The 16,679-nt window shown below is 42.1% G+C and overlaps 1 protein-coding gene across 17 annotated transcripts in view; it reads right to left on the minus strand.

Moving 5' to 3' along the window:
* The window catches only part of LOC113014550 (uncharacterized), a 56,393-nt gene that overhangs the window by 19,959 nt on the left and 19,755 nt on the right, over positions 1-16,679 (minus strand). For 6 of the 17 annotated variants that reach the window (XM_026156162.2, XM_026156158.2, XM_026156157.2 and 3 more), the window contains exons 2-7: positions 11,433-11,651; positions 6,209-6,277; positions 5,972-5,992; positions 3,196-3,359; positions 1,120-1,228; positions 225-329 (exon numbers count right to left, since the gene is read on the minus strand). In XM_026156162.2, coding sequence (XP_026011947.2) covers positions 225-329; positions 1,120-1,228; positions 3,196-3,359; positions 5,972-5,992; positions 6,209-6,277; positions 11,433-11,651 — 687 coding nt within the window. Of the gene's footprint in view, positions 1-224; positions 330-1,119; positions 1,229-3,195; positions 3,360-5,971; positions 5,993-6,208; positions 6,278-11,432; positions 11,652-14,251; positions 14,271-16,679 lie in introns of those variants that run through there. The other 11 variants (XM_080295867.1, XM_080295864.1, XM_080295866.1 and 8 more) reach the window with 4 other exon arrangements.

Consider the following 16,679-nt stretch of genomic DNA (forward strand, 5'->3'; position numbering starts at 1 on the left):
GCACACGAGACCGAGAGCGTGATTAAGAGGAGGGAGTAGGTGGTAAATGACCAGTCACCAAGCACAGGCAGGCAGGCAGGCCACCAGAGACGACAGTTATAATAAAACAAAACCAGATTAGGGTAAGAGGAGAAGGGGAAGGTGGAAAAGGAGGGGGATGAACTGGAAGGGAAAGGGAGAGGGAAGAGGAAGCCTGGTGGACACTGACGTCGGGTCGTCCTTACTTCTGTTGGGGGAGTTCCAGAGCGTGGCAGAGGACTTGGACAGCCTGTTGTTAATGACAGGGTCCACCTGTCTCGGCAAGTTGACCGTGGAGGCCGAGCATCTGCCTGCACCGGAGAGAACGCAACAGACAACAACTGTTCACAAGGCGGCCGGGGTGCAGGCGGCGGCCCCAGCTGAGGGCTGACAAGAGACGGGGCTGCTTTGGTTGGAACATGCAGCTGTGAACAGGGACTCACCGTTTTCTGAGATTAGACTCACTATCATCTAATCTGGAGTCAGATTTGGAGGGAAATGGGGAGGAAATTTGGGGGAAAGCGTGGGAGGGGGGGGGGTGTAGTTAGAAGTCACATTTCAGAGTAAATACCTCGAGCTTTCTTCCTGCTACCAAAACTAAAATATCACTCACGTTTCCACACACAATCAGGGCCTTTCACACTTTGGAGGAGAGGTAACTGTGCTGCCCTCAGCACCACCCCGTCACACAGCATTAACAGAAGTTTGAAAACGGGGAAATAAGTTCACAGCTCCCTGAAAAAACACACTTCACACTTCTGATCTAATGAAACGTGAGCGTGACGGCTACCTTCAAGCTCGTCCTTCTGAGTTTAAATGAACAACTGTGACGCTCAGGACTGATTTTTGCCCAAACAACAGTGAGGAATTACGAGTGGTATAATCATAAATTACTGAGTAGGTCATCTGCCTCTGGTACCCCACCCTTGTGACAGCAAACCCTTCATGAGCTATTTCCTTGAGTTGCATCAGCTGAAGCAGTGAGTCACAAGTCTGTGCAGCACAAAGACTTGAGTTAACAGAGAGAAAATCATACATATGTGCTTGTATTACTATTATTATTATCATTATAATTATAGTTTAGGTTCATCTGAAACTCACTCTCTCTGCGGGAGGTCTGGTTTAGTCCGCCTGCCCAGGACCACCTCTGCTGGCGGATCTCGGCCCAAGTCTTCTTGGTCGATCTCTTGATAGCTGCCTCATATCTCTCCTACATGAAGAAACACACAGTCAGTGTTAAACTATGACATCTTTATAGTAAATATGCACCGGAAATGACAGCTTAACAGCTTAATTATTAGAATAGAATAGAATAGAATAGAATAGACCTTTATTATGCCACAGATGAGAAATTTGGGTTTTACACAGCTCTTATAGCAAGGGGAATATAAAATATAAAAGGAAGACACAAGGTGGTCCTATATACATAAGCAACCTAAGTTCGTATATACAGGTAACAATGTACAGAAATATGTATAGAAATATTGTACGGAGACATGTATAAAATGTGCAGTGAACAAACAAGCTGATGTGTTCGATAACCAAAAGGATGTTTAACTGTGTTATAGAGTCTGACAGCTGCTGGTAAGAATTAATAGGTAATTACTAGCCCAGCATAAGTACAACTTGAGAAAAGTGCAAAGGAAACTGGAAGTGGATAAGGTTCTCCTTCAAAGTAAAAGCTGTGCCTCACCCCTGTGGCCAACATGTTTTAAACTTTTACTTTGAAGGCAAACGGTCTCCATTTCCAGTTTGTATCACACTTTTCAGTTCAGCAAGTCCATGAGTTCAATTCAAGCTATGATTGCAGCAAAATGCTAACAACCAAGCTAATCACAATGTTTTTTGCCAACAATTTTCCACTAGCAGCAGGCGGGTACAATGGGGTTACTGACTGGTCTGTATGTCTGTGAGGCTGGGGTCTTATTCACTTGATCCTCCTATATTGTCACCATGATTGTCACATGTCCAAAAGAGTGGACAAGTTAATGTCACGTGGCTATTGGTCACTTGTCTGTATACTATACTAATGCTGCACAGTCTTTTAAAACATGCCCAAAGGTTAAAACTACGAGCTAATCACTGTTTCTTTCTACTCTTGGCCCGATGTGACGTCAGTTAGAGTAGATATCTTTAATATGATAATCTCTTGCACTTTGAGTGTGAGCCCAGAAGCCCCACCCACCTGATGTTAAAACCTTCCATTTGGCAGCAGCAGCCAATCAAAATAAACCTGGTTTAAAGGCAGGGGAAATATAGCTTAAACTGCTTGTTTTAGACAGTGAATGTAATTGGGAGTTACAACTAGGGCCAGTGTAAAGTAAATAAGGATCATTTTGAATTTTGAGTCACACAAAGCCACTCTGAAAGTAATAAGGAGCTTTAAATGAGTGTAGTAGGATCCCCTAACAGGGATTTTCAGGTAGAATGAAAGAGGCTAAATCACAGCAGCAGTGTGTAAACCTGTAAAAAGTGAATCTCTTCATTTATTTTAATCTATTCAAAATGACAGCATGCAAAAGCATGGTAAATGAGGTCACAAAAGTATAATGAGATGCAGCCAACATATGCAAGGAAGACAGGAGGCTTAGATGTCACGTAGGGTTCCTTAGTGCACTTGCATAATTGCAATGTGAAGCCAAACCTAACTGGATCGAGTGCAAAAAGGCCCTGAAGCTCATTAGTTACATAATGGGAATATTTTTATGATGTCAGCAATTAATTTGTCCACCCAACACTTATGTGCAGCTTGTTTGCTGAATGCTTGGCATCCTCTCTGTGATGGCAACACGACTAGTTACTGCTGTATGATGCTGTTATCCAACAAAGCAGTTTTTCCACAGTCAGATAGTAAAATTTATCAATCTGAAGTCCCAGGGGAAATCACCGAATACTAAAAACTGTGTACAGCAGAGTGTTTTAGTTACATAAACACTCCCTTACCCTACTTAGCGCTCAATTTAAGCAGAGCAGAAATGTATTCTGTGACTGGACATAAATATTATTTTTGAGTATTGGTTGCTTCTTCCAACAGCTGAGTGATAATCATCAAAATCAACCTATAAAATAACATGAAAGGGTTCAAATATGCAGTGTTTGTTACAGAGTCTAGTTTTGGACGATTCAGATGTCAACTTTAAGAACCAAACAGATAAATGGGAAGCTTGACTTTTTCACCTTGTTCTTTTCTAGCTTCTGTCTCTGTTTCTCCTCCAGCAGCGCTCGACGTTTCTCCGCCTTCAGCCGCTGCTCTTCCAGCTTCCTCCTGCGCTCCTCCAGCTGATTCTCCCTCAGACGCCGGGCCTTCTCCTCCTTCTGCAGCCACTGAGCCTTCTTTGCAGCTGCAGGGTCACCACAGAAAGAAAGAGAATTGTTTACAAAAAACAATATCAGTTTGAAACAGTTTATTTAGGTCTCACGTGTTAGCTGCTTTTGCAATGCTGTGAATTACTGCTATATAAACAAATGACTCCCTTTTCCTTATTTGGCACCTTAAAGGGGAGCTACTATGACCTTTTATGGCTTAATCTTTTTTACTCTTGGACTCAAGTAGTTCTGCATTAATTACAGTTTAAAAATAGTCAAAATGTATAATTTTTTGAGTCTTGGTTCAAACCCTCTGTTCATAATCTGTCTGAAACAAACTGCGCTAGCTCCTCGAGTTTTAAGCCAGCTTTCTTCTGATTGGCTGCCCCTCATAAGCTGACGTTTTGGACAGTATGTGGGTGGGGCTAAAGAAAAAGTGCTCTCACTGACATCAAACACAGCCAAGACTAGAAAAACTGTCTTAAGCTTGAGCTTTGGGCTCCTTCTACATATGCTGACCTCATTATTTGAATCTTCGGCCATGATTAATATGAGCATCCAACACTCCATCAGTATAACTTTATATGACAGAAAATAAGGAAAAGCATAAGAAGTCCACTTTAAAAAGGTGCTTTGTGGGTTTACAGTGATTTTAGCTCTTTCAGAACATTTATGGATAATGCATTTTACCATTGATTATCGTATGTTTGTTATTTGGTGGGTTAGAATGCTAATTTTTACTGCTTTGTGCTTAACATGAAATAGAGCTAAGACTGATTAATTCTACAGGCGTCTGAAGCTATGAGGGTGCCAGATAAAAAGCTTGATAAAGTTATTAAAGTTCATCCTGAGGAATAGCTCATCCTTCGGGAGCCACAGATTTCTGTATACAAACTCTGTGGAGATGTTTTACCAGTAACCTGAAAGATTTGTCTGCGTTTGGTGCAAGAGGGAGAAGAGGGGAATCACCACAATTATAAAAGGTATTCTCTGGGAGATAATATCATGGCAATCCATCCATCTGTTGTCATAATATTTCAGTCTGGACCAAAATCCCTGGAGCTGTGCCTCATGCCTGGCTAAAGCATAAGCATTAGACGCCAGCGTATCATTAATATATTATTTCAAATGTTATTTTGGAAAAGAAAATGTAATTTATGCCTGTTATTGAAAGTCAGTTCTTTATTTGTAATAGCATATAATCAGCTAAAGATCTTTAAAGGCCTCTAACAGCAGCACCCAAACAAAACGGGTAAAACAGACGGAAGACACTGTGTTCATTACACTTTAATCCTGATAACAGTAAATAAGCTGAAGTTCCCTGCTGTCTTTTACAGCACCCTCCAGCATATGCCAGTTTTTCTGTGCACACACACACTGCTGTGGCTCATTTCTCCGGGTAACGATCAGACTGCAATCAATCGTTTCTCAATTTAAGAGCCTTCATCTTACGCAGCATTTACTCGTCTTCAATCAGCTTCCATATCATACTTTATATGAAAAGAATGAAAAAAAGATGGACGGGTAAGTATGGGTGAAGATGCGGGAGGGTTACAGGCTGGATCCAGCTGAAGGAACGGCATGAAATGTCTTTGTTTATGAGTTAACCAGCAACAGGAAAACTGCACTAAGCTATGCAAGGATGCAGCAATGGTCTGACACAAATACGTGTTTTATATTTAGTTCGGTTTTCTGCGGCTCATCTTCGCTAATGAGCCAACGACACGCACACGTCTGCACTTCATCAACAGCGAGAAAGACGTCTTCACTCCTCCTTAAATCCCATTCCTGAAAAAATCTAATTATCCATAGCAGGACTGAAAAATATGTGTCAGGTTAACGCTTCAGAACTTGCTTTCACATGCTCATCTCTGCACGAAATATCTAGAGCACAGTTGCAGTTACATAACAAGCTGTCATATATAAGGCATCACCTGCATACTGTGTGCAACAAACTGCAGGCTCTACACTGAAGAAAAGCTTAACACTGCCACATAATTACGCGCAGGGGCAGACGGCTGAAAACGAAACTTAGCTCCGAGTATCTGAACCTGGGATATTCTCGATAAAAAGGCAGCGACGTTTAACTTTAACTGCTGCAGCATGACCACATAACTGATACTAATGGAAGCAGTAATTAAATCTAATCTGTCTGCGAGGCCTGGTCTCAGTTTATGGTAATGACTGCTCATTTTTTACGCCGACTGCCTTGGGCTCTATGGGACGTCTCTGCTGGGAAACGCCCACTAAGCTCTGGTCCGATTGGCCGCCTGCGCTTCGGAGACGTCCTCAGCTTCTCATGTGTTTGGACCAGCCTCTGTGTTTTTACAAGGAGAAGTTTCATTCTGCAGCCACAAAGTAAAACTCAAATTATAGGTGTGGAGCATGCACGCTGGGTGGGAATGCAAAACACAAAAGCCAAAATAGATTCAAACATGATAGGAGCAGATACATTTAAACCAAAAATGAGGCTGCAGACCGATCACGGAGTTCAAAAGTTTCCACCGAGTGGCGACAGATAACCAAAGCGATCGGTGATGGGGGGGAGAAGAACGGGCACGGCAGAAAGGAAAAAGGATCCACATAATGATGCTGATTACTCCCACATGGCATGACTGCTGCGAAAGCTTTTAGTGAAGCCCCTTACCTTGCAGCTGAGTTTGCTGTTCTGAGCGCCATGCAGGAAGAAACAATAAGAGACGTCAATAACCGTCAGTCACTTCAGAGCAGAGTGACAGATTCACAAAGAGGGATACAAAAGATAAAAGATGTCGACACATTAAGTTGGTTACAAGAAATCCCTGCTTCATGCATCCAGTAGCAGTGGTTTCTGGAGCTGACAGCTGAGTCCATCGTGTTTTATATCCGCTTTCTCATTTCTTACCGATGTATCTGGCTCTTTCCTCCCTCCGCTCCTTTGCAAGCTTCTGTCTTTGCTCTGAGCTCACTGAGTCTGTAAGGGAGAAAAGAATTACTTCACAAACACATGCATATTTTCACATCAAGTTGTATTTATCATCTCATCTTCACTAAACTTATAAACAATAAGCTAAAAGATTGCAGAGTTATTGATCATTTTCTGGTATGTGAGAAGTAGACTCAAGACTTAAGAGAGCAGGAAAACATTTCTGGTTTCCTACATACTAAAAATTGTAGTATTACTATGATTTTGTGTGTATAATACTACAGTACTATATATACATCAGCTTCAGAGGCAGAGCTATAGTGAAAAAAGCTGATTACTGCTACGGAGTCTCAGCTTTGAAATGGCTAAAATCTGAATCCCAGAAAACAGCATTTGGCCTACTGTGTGAAGAAAGTCATGAGTTATTAACCCCAAGCAGACCCACACTAAATGGCACAATTCTTGCAACTCATGGACTTTATTTGAGTATATGAGAAACCTGTTTTCTAAAAAGCCATCCTGAGAGTCGTAATGATGATTGTGATATAAAAAACGCAACTTATTTTTAAAACAACACCAAAAGAAACATGTATTTACTTATTTTAATGCGCTTTCTCTTACTATGTTACAGATTTATAAGATAAAGAAATAGTTTGGATGTCACGCTTCCTCCACTCGATGTTCAGCACTGGAGTCCCTCAGGATTTTGTGCTCAGGCTACTCCTGTTCACGCAGTACACCCAAGACATGTAGAAAAATTAACCAATCAGTTGATCAATTAATCAAGCAGTGGCCCAGTTTCAAATGATAGGAGCTGATACTGAGAGTGAATCAACAATCCTCTGGTGTGGAGAGCAGAGAACAACCTACGGTAAAGCTTAATTTAGACTTTCTGTCCAAACTTATGACAGAACTGGAAACCCCTCTTGACCTTACACCACAACCTTCCACGCTATTAAAGTCGTGCAGACCTGACATGTGGTTACATTTCTCAGGAGGTGCAGGTCAGGTTAAGTGGAAGGTTACAGTGTTGCCCTTAGTTACAATATAGATTTAAAGCTGAAGCATAATTCAGGCCTTACTGTCAAAGAAGGAAAGAGCTTGATTGTTGTTGTGTCATACTTCTCCACTATGAAAATCTATGAAAATCTGAAATTTATTCTAGAAAGCATTGTAACCAGAAAAATTGAAAGTCAAACCAAAACAAGTCTCATCACTGATCTTGAAAAGCATTTAGGAAGCTTTTATGAAGCATTATCTCATTTAACTTTAATTTCATTGATCACTCAGACATAATCACTCCTGTTGAACTGCTGAACCAGTCAAATCTGACAGAAATTAGGTTTTAAAAATCTTATTTTTCCCTAAAAGTTACGCATTTCCCTCCAAGTTTGCTGTTTCAGAACAGATTTAAGCTCAGGATGCTTTGACTGCCGCAGCTCCTCTTTTTATAGCATCTCTATAAAAGAATATGCCCAGAATATCCCGGACACAGATCTACTGAGGGTCAGTGAAATAGATGAGATAAGGTTTCTGTACAGAGCCCAAAAACAATAACTGCCCCAGATACAGCGTCTTCAACCTGCTGCAGTATGCCAAGTGATCCATGACTATCCCCTGCAGTAACACCAGATTTAAGAGCAGTTTCTCTCAATCTTGTGCTGTATAATGATTTTTAGAATGAATTCTGAACAATGTTGGGAATATTTAACATCTAAAAAGGAGGTGATTCAGTTTCAAGGTCAACATTTAAACTCCCGTGTGTGATTTGCTGTTCAGACACGCTCATCTGAAGCAGTAATTAGCCTGAATCTTGATACACTTTGGTGTAACGTGAGGATTTGCGTAGCTCTCTCTGACTCCGAGAGGCCGTGACTGAAGAGCTGCTGGAAAAAAAACGGGACTCCTGGGGTGCTCGCCGATCCCGTCTCCTTTTGTGGTTCTTCTCTGTGCTATGCAATATGTATGCTACGTCTTCTAAACCAATCACAGAGGACCTAGCACCACTTCAGCCCATCTCCATGGCAACCCCCCCCCAACACTACCTTGCAGAGAGCATCCTACATAGCTGTATGCAGGCGTAATAAGAACAGAGAAGAGCGAATCTCCAGAGTGAGCCTGCAGGTCTCGTATCGCCGAGACGTCACTTAATGCATCGCCACCTCCACCCCATACTGTACTCCACATCCCCACAACAAATAACAACTCGGCTTTCATCCACGACCAGCTGTCCTGTGGGAATGGCTCACTAACAGAGTGAAACTTCCATTACAATAGAAAGCATGTGAATGTCCACACATGAGAAAAACGGATAGCATGAATAGTCCACTCTCTGCAGTGAATGATGAACACGAAGAGCCGGTCTCGATCAGAAAACAAATGAACCCCACAGCCGACGCAGAGAGAAAATGCTGACTCCTGTTTTAACAACTAATAAAAGCCTCACAGCAGGCGAAGAAAAGGGTTCAGTTCTGCTAATGCTGAAGCTCTAACTCATTTTTATTTGTCATTTTAACACTATATTAAAGCAGTTCTGACCTCGCACTTAAATGGCACTGCCTGAAATTGGGGTTCGACTGTAATAATAAGCACCCCAAATGCAGCCTGTTTTTCCACAGATCAATGACATTCACCTTGAAACTGTGTAAGGAGCATGTGCAAGTGTGCTTTGAGGGGTAAAGGTGGATCTGCAGAGGCTTCATAGCGAGTATAAACTGTACTAAATGGTCATAATGTCCTATTTGCTTGATGCTGTGTCCTGAAAGCCTGTGAGCTGAGTTTCTCCCACAGACTGTGGATTCTCCTGAATTCACCAGCAATCAGAAGCAGAGTATTACTGTGACTGTTTATATGCAGCTGGAGTGGTACAGCTTATTTTTTATACCGAGACAGAAGGAAACACGGAAAGGGCTGGAGAAAAGAGCGTTAATCCCAGATCTCGGTTGTACTTTGTAAAGAAGCACAATAGTTCTCGCATTAACTGTTCAACGTGTGTGGGATGGGCTAAAAATACTCCAGCAACGATCTTCATGTGAAAAACAGAAGGCGCAAAACCATCTGACTCTCAGTGGGCTGCAAAGCGAGACACATTATCTCGTCGTACATTACTCACCATGCGACATGAACAGGGTCAGATGTGTCAGGCAGGGTTGGCAGGTCCACTGCATGGACAGACTGCATGAGACTTTCATTTTAAAGTCTAAATTGTAGATATTCATGCATCTCCAATAATATATGTCTCATATATTTAAAATGAAAGAATTTATTTACATCCAAGTCCTACAAAACTGACTCTACATGAACACATAAACACTCTGAAATGTCCTCTGTTGCTCTTTTGATATCGCCTCTAAGTACTGGGCTATTTTTGATTGCCCCTTAGCACACAATTGTGTGCACATGCACACAATTTCTTGAAAAGGCAAATATATTTTTCACAACTCAAATTAGCAGGAAGCTGTCTGCTTCAATGGTGGTTGCGGTACTTCAAATACTGCGTGGTTTTGCAGTAAACAGAAGTCAACACTTCTTACTTTGTAATATTCTGACATATAGATTAACTGTGAGTGAGGGATCTGGTTAGAGCAGATTAAAGACCAGATAACGTGCGATCTCAGTCCATTGGACATTTCTGTTCTCACCATCTTTCAGGTAAGTTCTTGAAAAATTAAGAGCCAAAGTGCACGTGGGACAACAGCTTTACAGACCTGGCAGCCTTTGATTTATGCCACAAGCAGCTAATGCAGCAGACTACAGAGGTCTCCCTTCTTTGTGCCTGTACAACACCAGCTTCAGAGGCAGACTTCATGCAGCTCCCTCAGGAGACACAAAACGCTTTAAACAACTTTTTTTCACATGAGCAGCAGCGCTCTCAGAGGACCCGAAAACCGCCTTTGATGTGTAAAATCACTGGAATTCCCCTTTATGTCTAAAACAAACAAGCAACGATACGTCCACAGAGGCAGGAGCTCAGGAGACTCTGACTTTAAGGAAGCTGAAGGACAAACTCTGCAGCCTCCCCATTTGCAGTGACAATTTTTCCTTAAATTTTTCCTTAACCACCTCTCATCATTTATGAAGTCACAGTTAATCAAGAGAAAAACTTTCAGTCTGATCCAACTTTGGAACAAATACAAAAAGGCTTTTGTTACCTTGTTTGTTGGACTCTGTCTAGAACTATTGTTTAGCTGTTTACACACCAAAAACAATTGTTTCTGTGGTTTTTGGTGTTTCACCTCAGTTGACTCCTTTGAAGGAAGTGGGTAGTCAGCAGTGGTGATCCCATCACCCCCACAGATATGCTTTTACCACTTCCTCTCTTCTTTTTAAAGATAATTCACAGTTTAAGTGTTATCCATGTACTGTGAAGGGAGAATTACAGCCTGCTCTTCTATATTTGTTAGTTGTGAGGGCTCATACCACTCTGAAGTAACTTAAAGACATCATCTGTACATCATTGGTTTTAGGCTAAAAAGCACTCACTGGAAACCACTGGACCCGCTCACAACAGGCTCATAAGTCGCTATCATCTCTTGTCGTCTTTGTCTTTGGCTAAATAAAGACCAAGAACACAAGCACTAGAACAATAAACCATCATAACAGGTTTTCAAAACTATGCAAACTAGACAGGAACCATAAACTAAACTCGAGATACTAAAATAATAAAGAAAACATGACCCAAAACACAGGTCACAAAACAAACTCATTAGCAGAAAACCCAAAAGTAAGTAAAACTTTAAAAAAAACCCAGTAATACAAGAAATCAGACTCACTGTTATAATAATGAAGAGATTAAAATAAAAAGAGGCAAAACTTGCTAAATACTTCCTAAAGACTGCAGCTCAAATAGTCAAATAGCACGAGTAATAGTAGCCAAGCTTACCAGGATGAAAATGAAATCAAAAGAAGAAACAAAACCTCAATCTAGATATAATCAAACCCCTACAAAAATCTTAAGAAGAACTCAAATACTCCAAAACCACTAAAACCAGGGCCTGTAACACTAGAAGGTCGTCTTGTATAAAATAAATTTTTCTGTACACAGTCCACAAAACCGCCACCTTGCTGTACATCATTCCCGTCTCTCTTTGACCTTTCCATTTACATCTTCAGTGTAGAGACATAAAAGTCCCCTCAGTTGCTAAACTGAGACTGACTCTCTGTCCTCGCTGCCACAAACAAGGCTCCAGACAGCTCAGTCTACCTTTCTTGGGCTGAGGGCTGCTGCTGCTTGAGCCAGGCGTGGATGGCCGAGCGTCTGTCTTGGAGGAGGCATCTGTCTTAACGGGGGTCTCTGTTTTGGAGCTGGAGTCTGTTTTGGGAGAAAGGTCTGAGACGGCTGAGTCCTCTGGAGTCAGGAGGTCTTTCCCCAAAGATTTGTCCCCATTCTGGATGGACTGGGAGTCTGTCTGCAGGGGCAGAGCTGCAACACACAAAGGAGAAAAACAACATAAAGTTGTGATGCTTATTAGCGTGTAATTATCCCAAAAACCTCTGCACATGATTCTCCTCATGCTGTCACTGCTGCTTTTTGTCAAATACGTGATATCCTGCTGTCATGTCAGTCATCATTACTGTGCAATCTCCGAGGTGAGACTTCCAGTAAAAGCTTTCCATCTAGCTCCTGAGAACCCGTGAAGCCCTCGACAGCTTCATTAACGCAACACTTCAGCTTCATTAGAAAAAATCCTGCATTTAGTCCCCGATGGCTTCAGTGCAAAAGAGGTAAAAAGTCTCCTGTCAACACTAATAAACACAGGAGCAGCAGGTGAGCCACAGCGTGGAGATTAAAGCTTTTAAAGACACCACCACACACATTAATAATGAGGCTTGGAGGCTAAGACAGAGAGGAAAACATTAGAGATGGTTGTGTAAGTCTGCTTCAACTTGCTTCCCTAAAATAAAGAAAATGTTTGCACAGTTATAATCACGGGAGTAATTAATACTAAATCAGGCTGAACATCCCCACGGAGCCACAGAAAACGATGATCTCACTCCGGTTTGGGGCTCGGCAAGTTTCTCGACTTCATCTGAGACTCTAATACTTCTAACTATACACTTTCAGGGCTTACACAGAAACATGTTACTGTTCAAAGAGTTTGTGCGATAATTTAGGTGCATTTTATTTCCCTGCTTTTCACAACAGTAAGCAGTAAAAGTCCTTGGATTTACGTAGCAGTATCTCTTGCAAGGATACTTCACCATGCAGACCACCGACCTTCAGATGATCCGCTCTACCCCCGAACCACAGCTGCTCTGGGTTTTGTTTCACTGAAATTAAATGTTACTTGCATTTAGACTGGAAACCTAGGAAACCAGGTGGAAACACATCCTTTGTCACGGGACCGAGTGGTCTGTACTGAACTGAACTGAGCGCAGAAACCCAGAGAAACCCAGAGGAGAGAGAGCAGATAGTTTAACAATATTTTATTAGGCTACGTTTCTAGGCTTAAGCGCTAGAAACATAGCAACGACAAAAAACAATAAGACGTAGAGTCTGACGTGGCGTGGCCTGGGAAACGTGGCTAGGGCGAGGGAACGGGGCCTGAGATGCAGAGTGGAGCTGAGCAGGCAACGGTCACATTGCAGTAGGGGACACAGAGTGTTGAGAGGGGAGTGACGAGAATCCAGGGAGCTGAGTGGCGTGGCAAGGCTGACCTGAGATCCGGGTTCTTCAGATGGAGTGTGATTGCAGGAGGGCAGGCAGTTGAGGCACAGAGTGATTTTTAAAACGATTGCTTTTGTATCCTGAGTCCGGAGGTAGCGCGTGAGCCAAGATGAATCCAGCAAATAGGTTGATGACGAACTGGCGGTGAATGCGCAGCAACATGTGGCTTAAATCCCCCTGGCTTGATTGACTGCCATTGGCTCCAGGTGTGTAGGAGCTGGAGGAGGTGGCCCTGCCCAGGGGCGGATCCCAGGTAGGTTCAGGAGCCTTATGGAAATTCCAGCCAACCACCGCAGACCATAACATCCTTGTCTCTCTACTAATAGGAAGGTTTGATCCCTGGCTGCATCATTCTACAACACACTGAAACCTGAGTTGCTCTTCATCAGAGTGTGACTGTAAGACTGAAAGCACTTAGACATAGAAAAACTGTTTGTATGAATGTGTAAATAAGGCATGTTGTATATGTTGTATATCGAGCAGAGCAGAAAAGCGGTATAATAACCAGCCCATTTGCTATTTCTGCTGCTAGTATCAGAATTAGTAGTTTTTCTTTCTTTTTTAAAATGTGTTATGTCAAATTAAGAAAAATGAAAAACAAACAAACATGTTTTGAAGAATTTTGAAATATAAAAAATCTTTTTATCTTCGTCCCAGATTGAGCTCTGATGCATTTGTGAGCCATTAACTGCTCTGTCCTCTCCCTCTGTAGTTTTGTCCTGTTTGATGTTCGTCATCTCTCTAGGCTTTTCTTTTGTCTCTTCACCAGTCCGAGCTCATGGTTTCCCCTCCCTGCGCCTGGTTCTGCCGATCTCTTCCTGTAAGAACGGAGTTTTTCTTCCCCACTGTCACCAAGTGACTTCTTATAGCAGAGCACTAAATCTTTGGGTTTCAATCTTAATTGCAAGATCCATACCTGACAATGTAAAGTGTCACCTCGTTGGGAATGCAGATAACATGAAAAGGATTTAAAGTATCCTTCGGATGACTCTGTGATGGACTGAGAGAGGTATTTTGTTTAGTTGTTTTCTCATCAATCCCATGTAGAAGCAGCACAAGATCCTCACAGACCGTTCAACACCAACATCTCTCAAACTCCACGTCACACTTTGTAGTGTAGCCTGTTAAATGTCTGCAAAGTCAGACGCCTCAGTGATTATACAGCTGTTTTCACTGGCTTTACAGGCTCTGCTGTACTCCCCGTTCCTCCCTCTCTGGATAGACACCTCCGTAAAATCAATAATTTAAACAAAACAAACAGAAATATTTCTAGTTACAACCCAACCAAACAGTGTTTTATGTTGTTTCTAAAAATGACTAATATTCTCAGTCGGGTCATGAAGATCATAACTGACCCATCATCCTGTTGAAATCCCTGCTCTGACTGTCCACACTGGGCGGCTTGCTGATGCTGTCGCTGTGATCTGCTCAGTAGCTGCTTGTCCCTCCTTCCCTGTGTGTCACGCTGGAGGAATCGGTGACACTGTGCACAGAGCGGCAGTGACGCATGGCGGTGCAGGAAGAAGGTACATTTTGTGCTCTTCTACAAGGACATGTGGAGATTGAGAAGAAAGATTTATAGAGAAAGGAGAGCTGGAGGACAATGGGAAACAGTGCAGTGGGCTGTTTTTGTCACAATGGAGGTGGACTTGAGGAGAAGAGGAATAATGAGACAGGAGCTGAGACAGAGTGAAGCAGGAAGATGAGAGGCTGGAGGCTTGAGGGCAGCTCTCCACTCAAGTCAGCCAACAATGGGCAGATGGAGCATGACGCTCTCATCAGGCCGGTCCAAACGCTCACCGAACCACATAAATCACAGATTAACACTGGGCTCGTCTCCAGCTATCCCCACAGTATTCAACAAAGGCCTTAATGCACAGTACAGCACAGAATACTAATGGGGGAATAATGGGATGTGAATTAAGCCCCCTGTGTGTTTAGATAAGGAAGCAACTGTAAGAAAGAGGATGCAGGATCATGTTGAAACAGGGCAGCAATGCTACTACTCGATGTTGAAAAAAAGGATTAGGATTTGGCAAAAAGAGGATTGCAGTGCTCCTCCTTCCACGAGGAGATTATAAGTGTGGCTGACTTGAACTGAAAGAGTTTAACAGCCTTATATAGCTAAAAAAGAAGCCAGGATTCCTGGAATTTAAAATATTGATGGGAAAAACACTAAACTGCAGGTGCTAGGAGCTTCAAAAGATACTGCATATATAACTGTATGCATTAACGGCACTGTAAGTCTAGGGTCATTCACAGTTTCTGCAGACAGCTGGGGACTCATTTCAGTAGATGCTTCTGCAAATATTACAACTGGAATATACGTCAAGATAGAGCTGGGCGATAGAACGATAACGATATGTATCGCGATATAACTTTTACTGATAGAGAAATTAAGCTATCGTGATAGACCTCGCCGCTCTTGTCCTCTTAAAAAAAAAAAAAAAAAAAGGTCAGCCAATCCAAATTAAGTAGCGCAGAGCCGAACCAATCACAGCCGCAGCGTCATGTCGCGTGGCTTGTGTACAGCACAAGTGCCAAGCCGCACGTGTGTTTGTTTGGGAAGCAGCCAGCGGGTAATGGAGGAAATGAGTGTGCCGACTAGAAAAATCAACCGAGCGTGACCGAAGAGAAAACAGATGATGGTTCCAATGCCGGAGAGATTGTCGAACGGAAGAGCCAAAGAAGTTCCGTAGTGTGAAGGTATTTCGGCTATTTCAAGTCTGACAAAAAACAGAGTAGCGTGCACTGTAAATTGTGCCGAAAGCAAGTCTGGAAATACAATAAACTGGAGCATGCATCACACTGTGCGCCACGTTATTGTTTCGGTGAAATGAATTTCTACAATACTGTTACTGTTAATTCTACTCTCTGCAGTGTTTAAATGCTTACATATACACACAGTTACTGTCCCTCCACACATACGACTCTGTTCTGCTTCTATGCCCCAGCTTTGTTTACTTTTTCCCACCGAGGCTTCTAGACTTCTGATTGGCCAACATTTCTGCACGGTTAGGAATCTAGCGCCACCTGCTGCTTTGGCATGTTCATAGCAGCGTTTTCCTTCATTTCTCCCTTTATGTGTGGACGGGATTATTTTTTAAAACGGAAACGGAAAATCTCCGTTTTCAAAAATACCCGTGTACGTGTGGACGTAGCCTCAGACTCTGACTGGAAGCGCTGATTCGTCATTCGGCTTTTGTCAGACTAAAGTAACTGTTAAAACTGTTTGAAAAGCTAAGCTATACAACAAGGAGAGATTGAGAATTTCCTTTTAGTTCTCAGTTTATTTGATATTGACAAAAGTTAGTCAGTTTTGTCTGTTCTTTTGTAAAACAAACTAAGATTTATTTTTAGAATTAATATTTTGTTTCTAAGTGGAATTGACAATTTAGTCTGTTTCGTTTGTTCTATTTTGAAACTTAAACGCTTTAGCGGCTGCCTTTTGTGTAGTTTGCAATATTTGCCTTTATTTATCTGAAAAAGTCTCATGTTCCTTAAGTACATCTACCCTGTTGAACTTATTATGGGAAATAAATATTTAAATAAAAACAAGCTGCTAATTATTTCACATTTTACTTGTGAGCAACGGCACATTTAAATCTTACAAATATAGTTATTTGGCTTATATCGTGATAGATATCGTTATCGCCTGAAATGAAAAAAACATATCGTGATATGAAAAAAATCTCATATCGCCCAGCTCTACGTCAAGCCCAGTAAGACACAACTTTTACTCTTGAGGTGAATGTTCTCTTCTTCTGCTTTGCATCACAGATT

The sequence above is a fragment of the Astatotilapia calliptera genome, chromosome 22, assembly GCF_964374335.1.
Source record: "Astatotilapia calliptera chromosome 22, fAstCal68.1, whole genome shotgun sequence".
Taxonomy (NCBI): Eukaryota; Metazoa; Chordata; class Actinopteri; order Cichliformes; family Cichlidae; genus Astatotilapia; species Astatotilapia calliptera.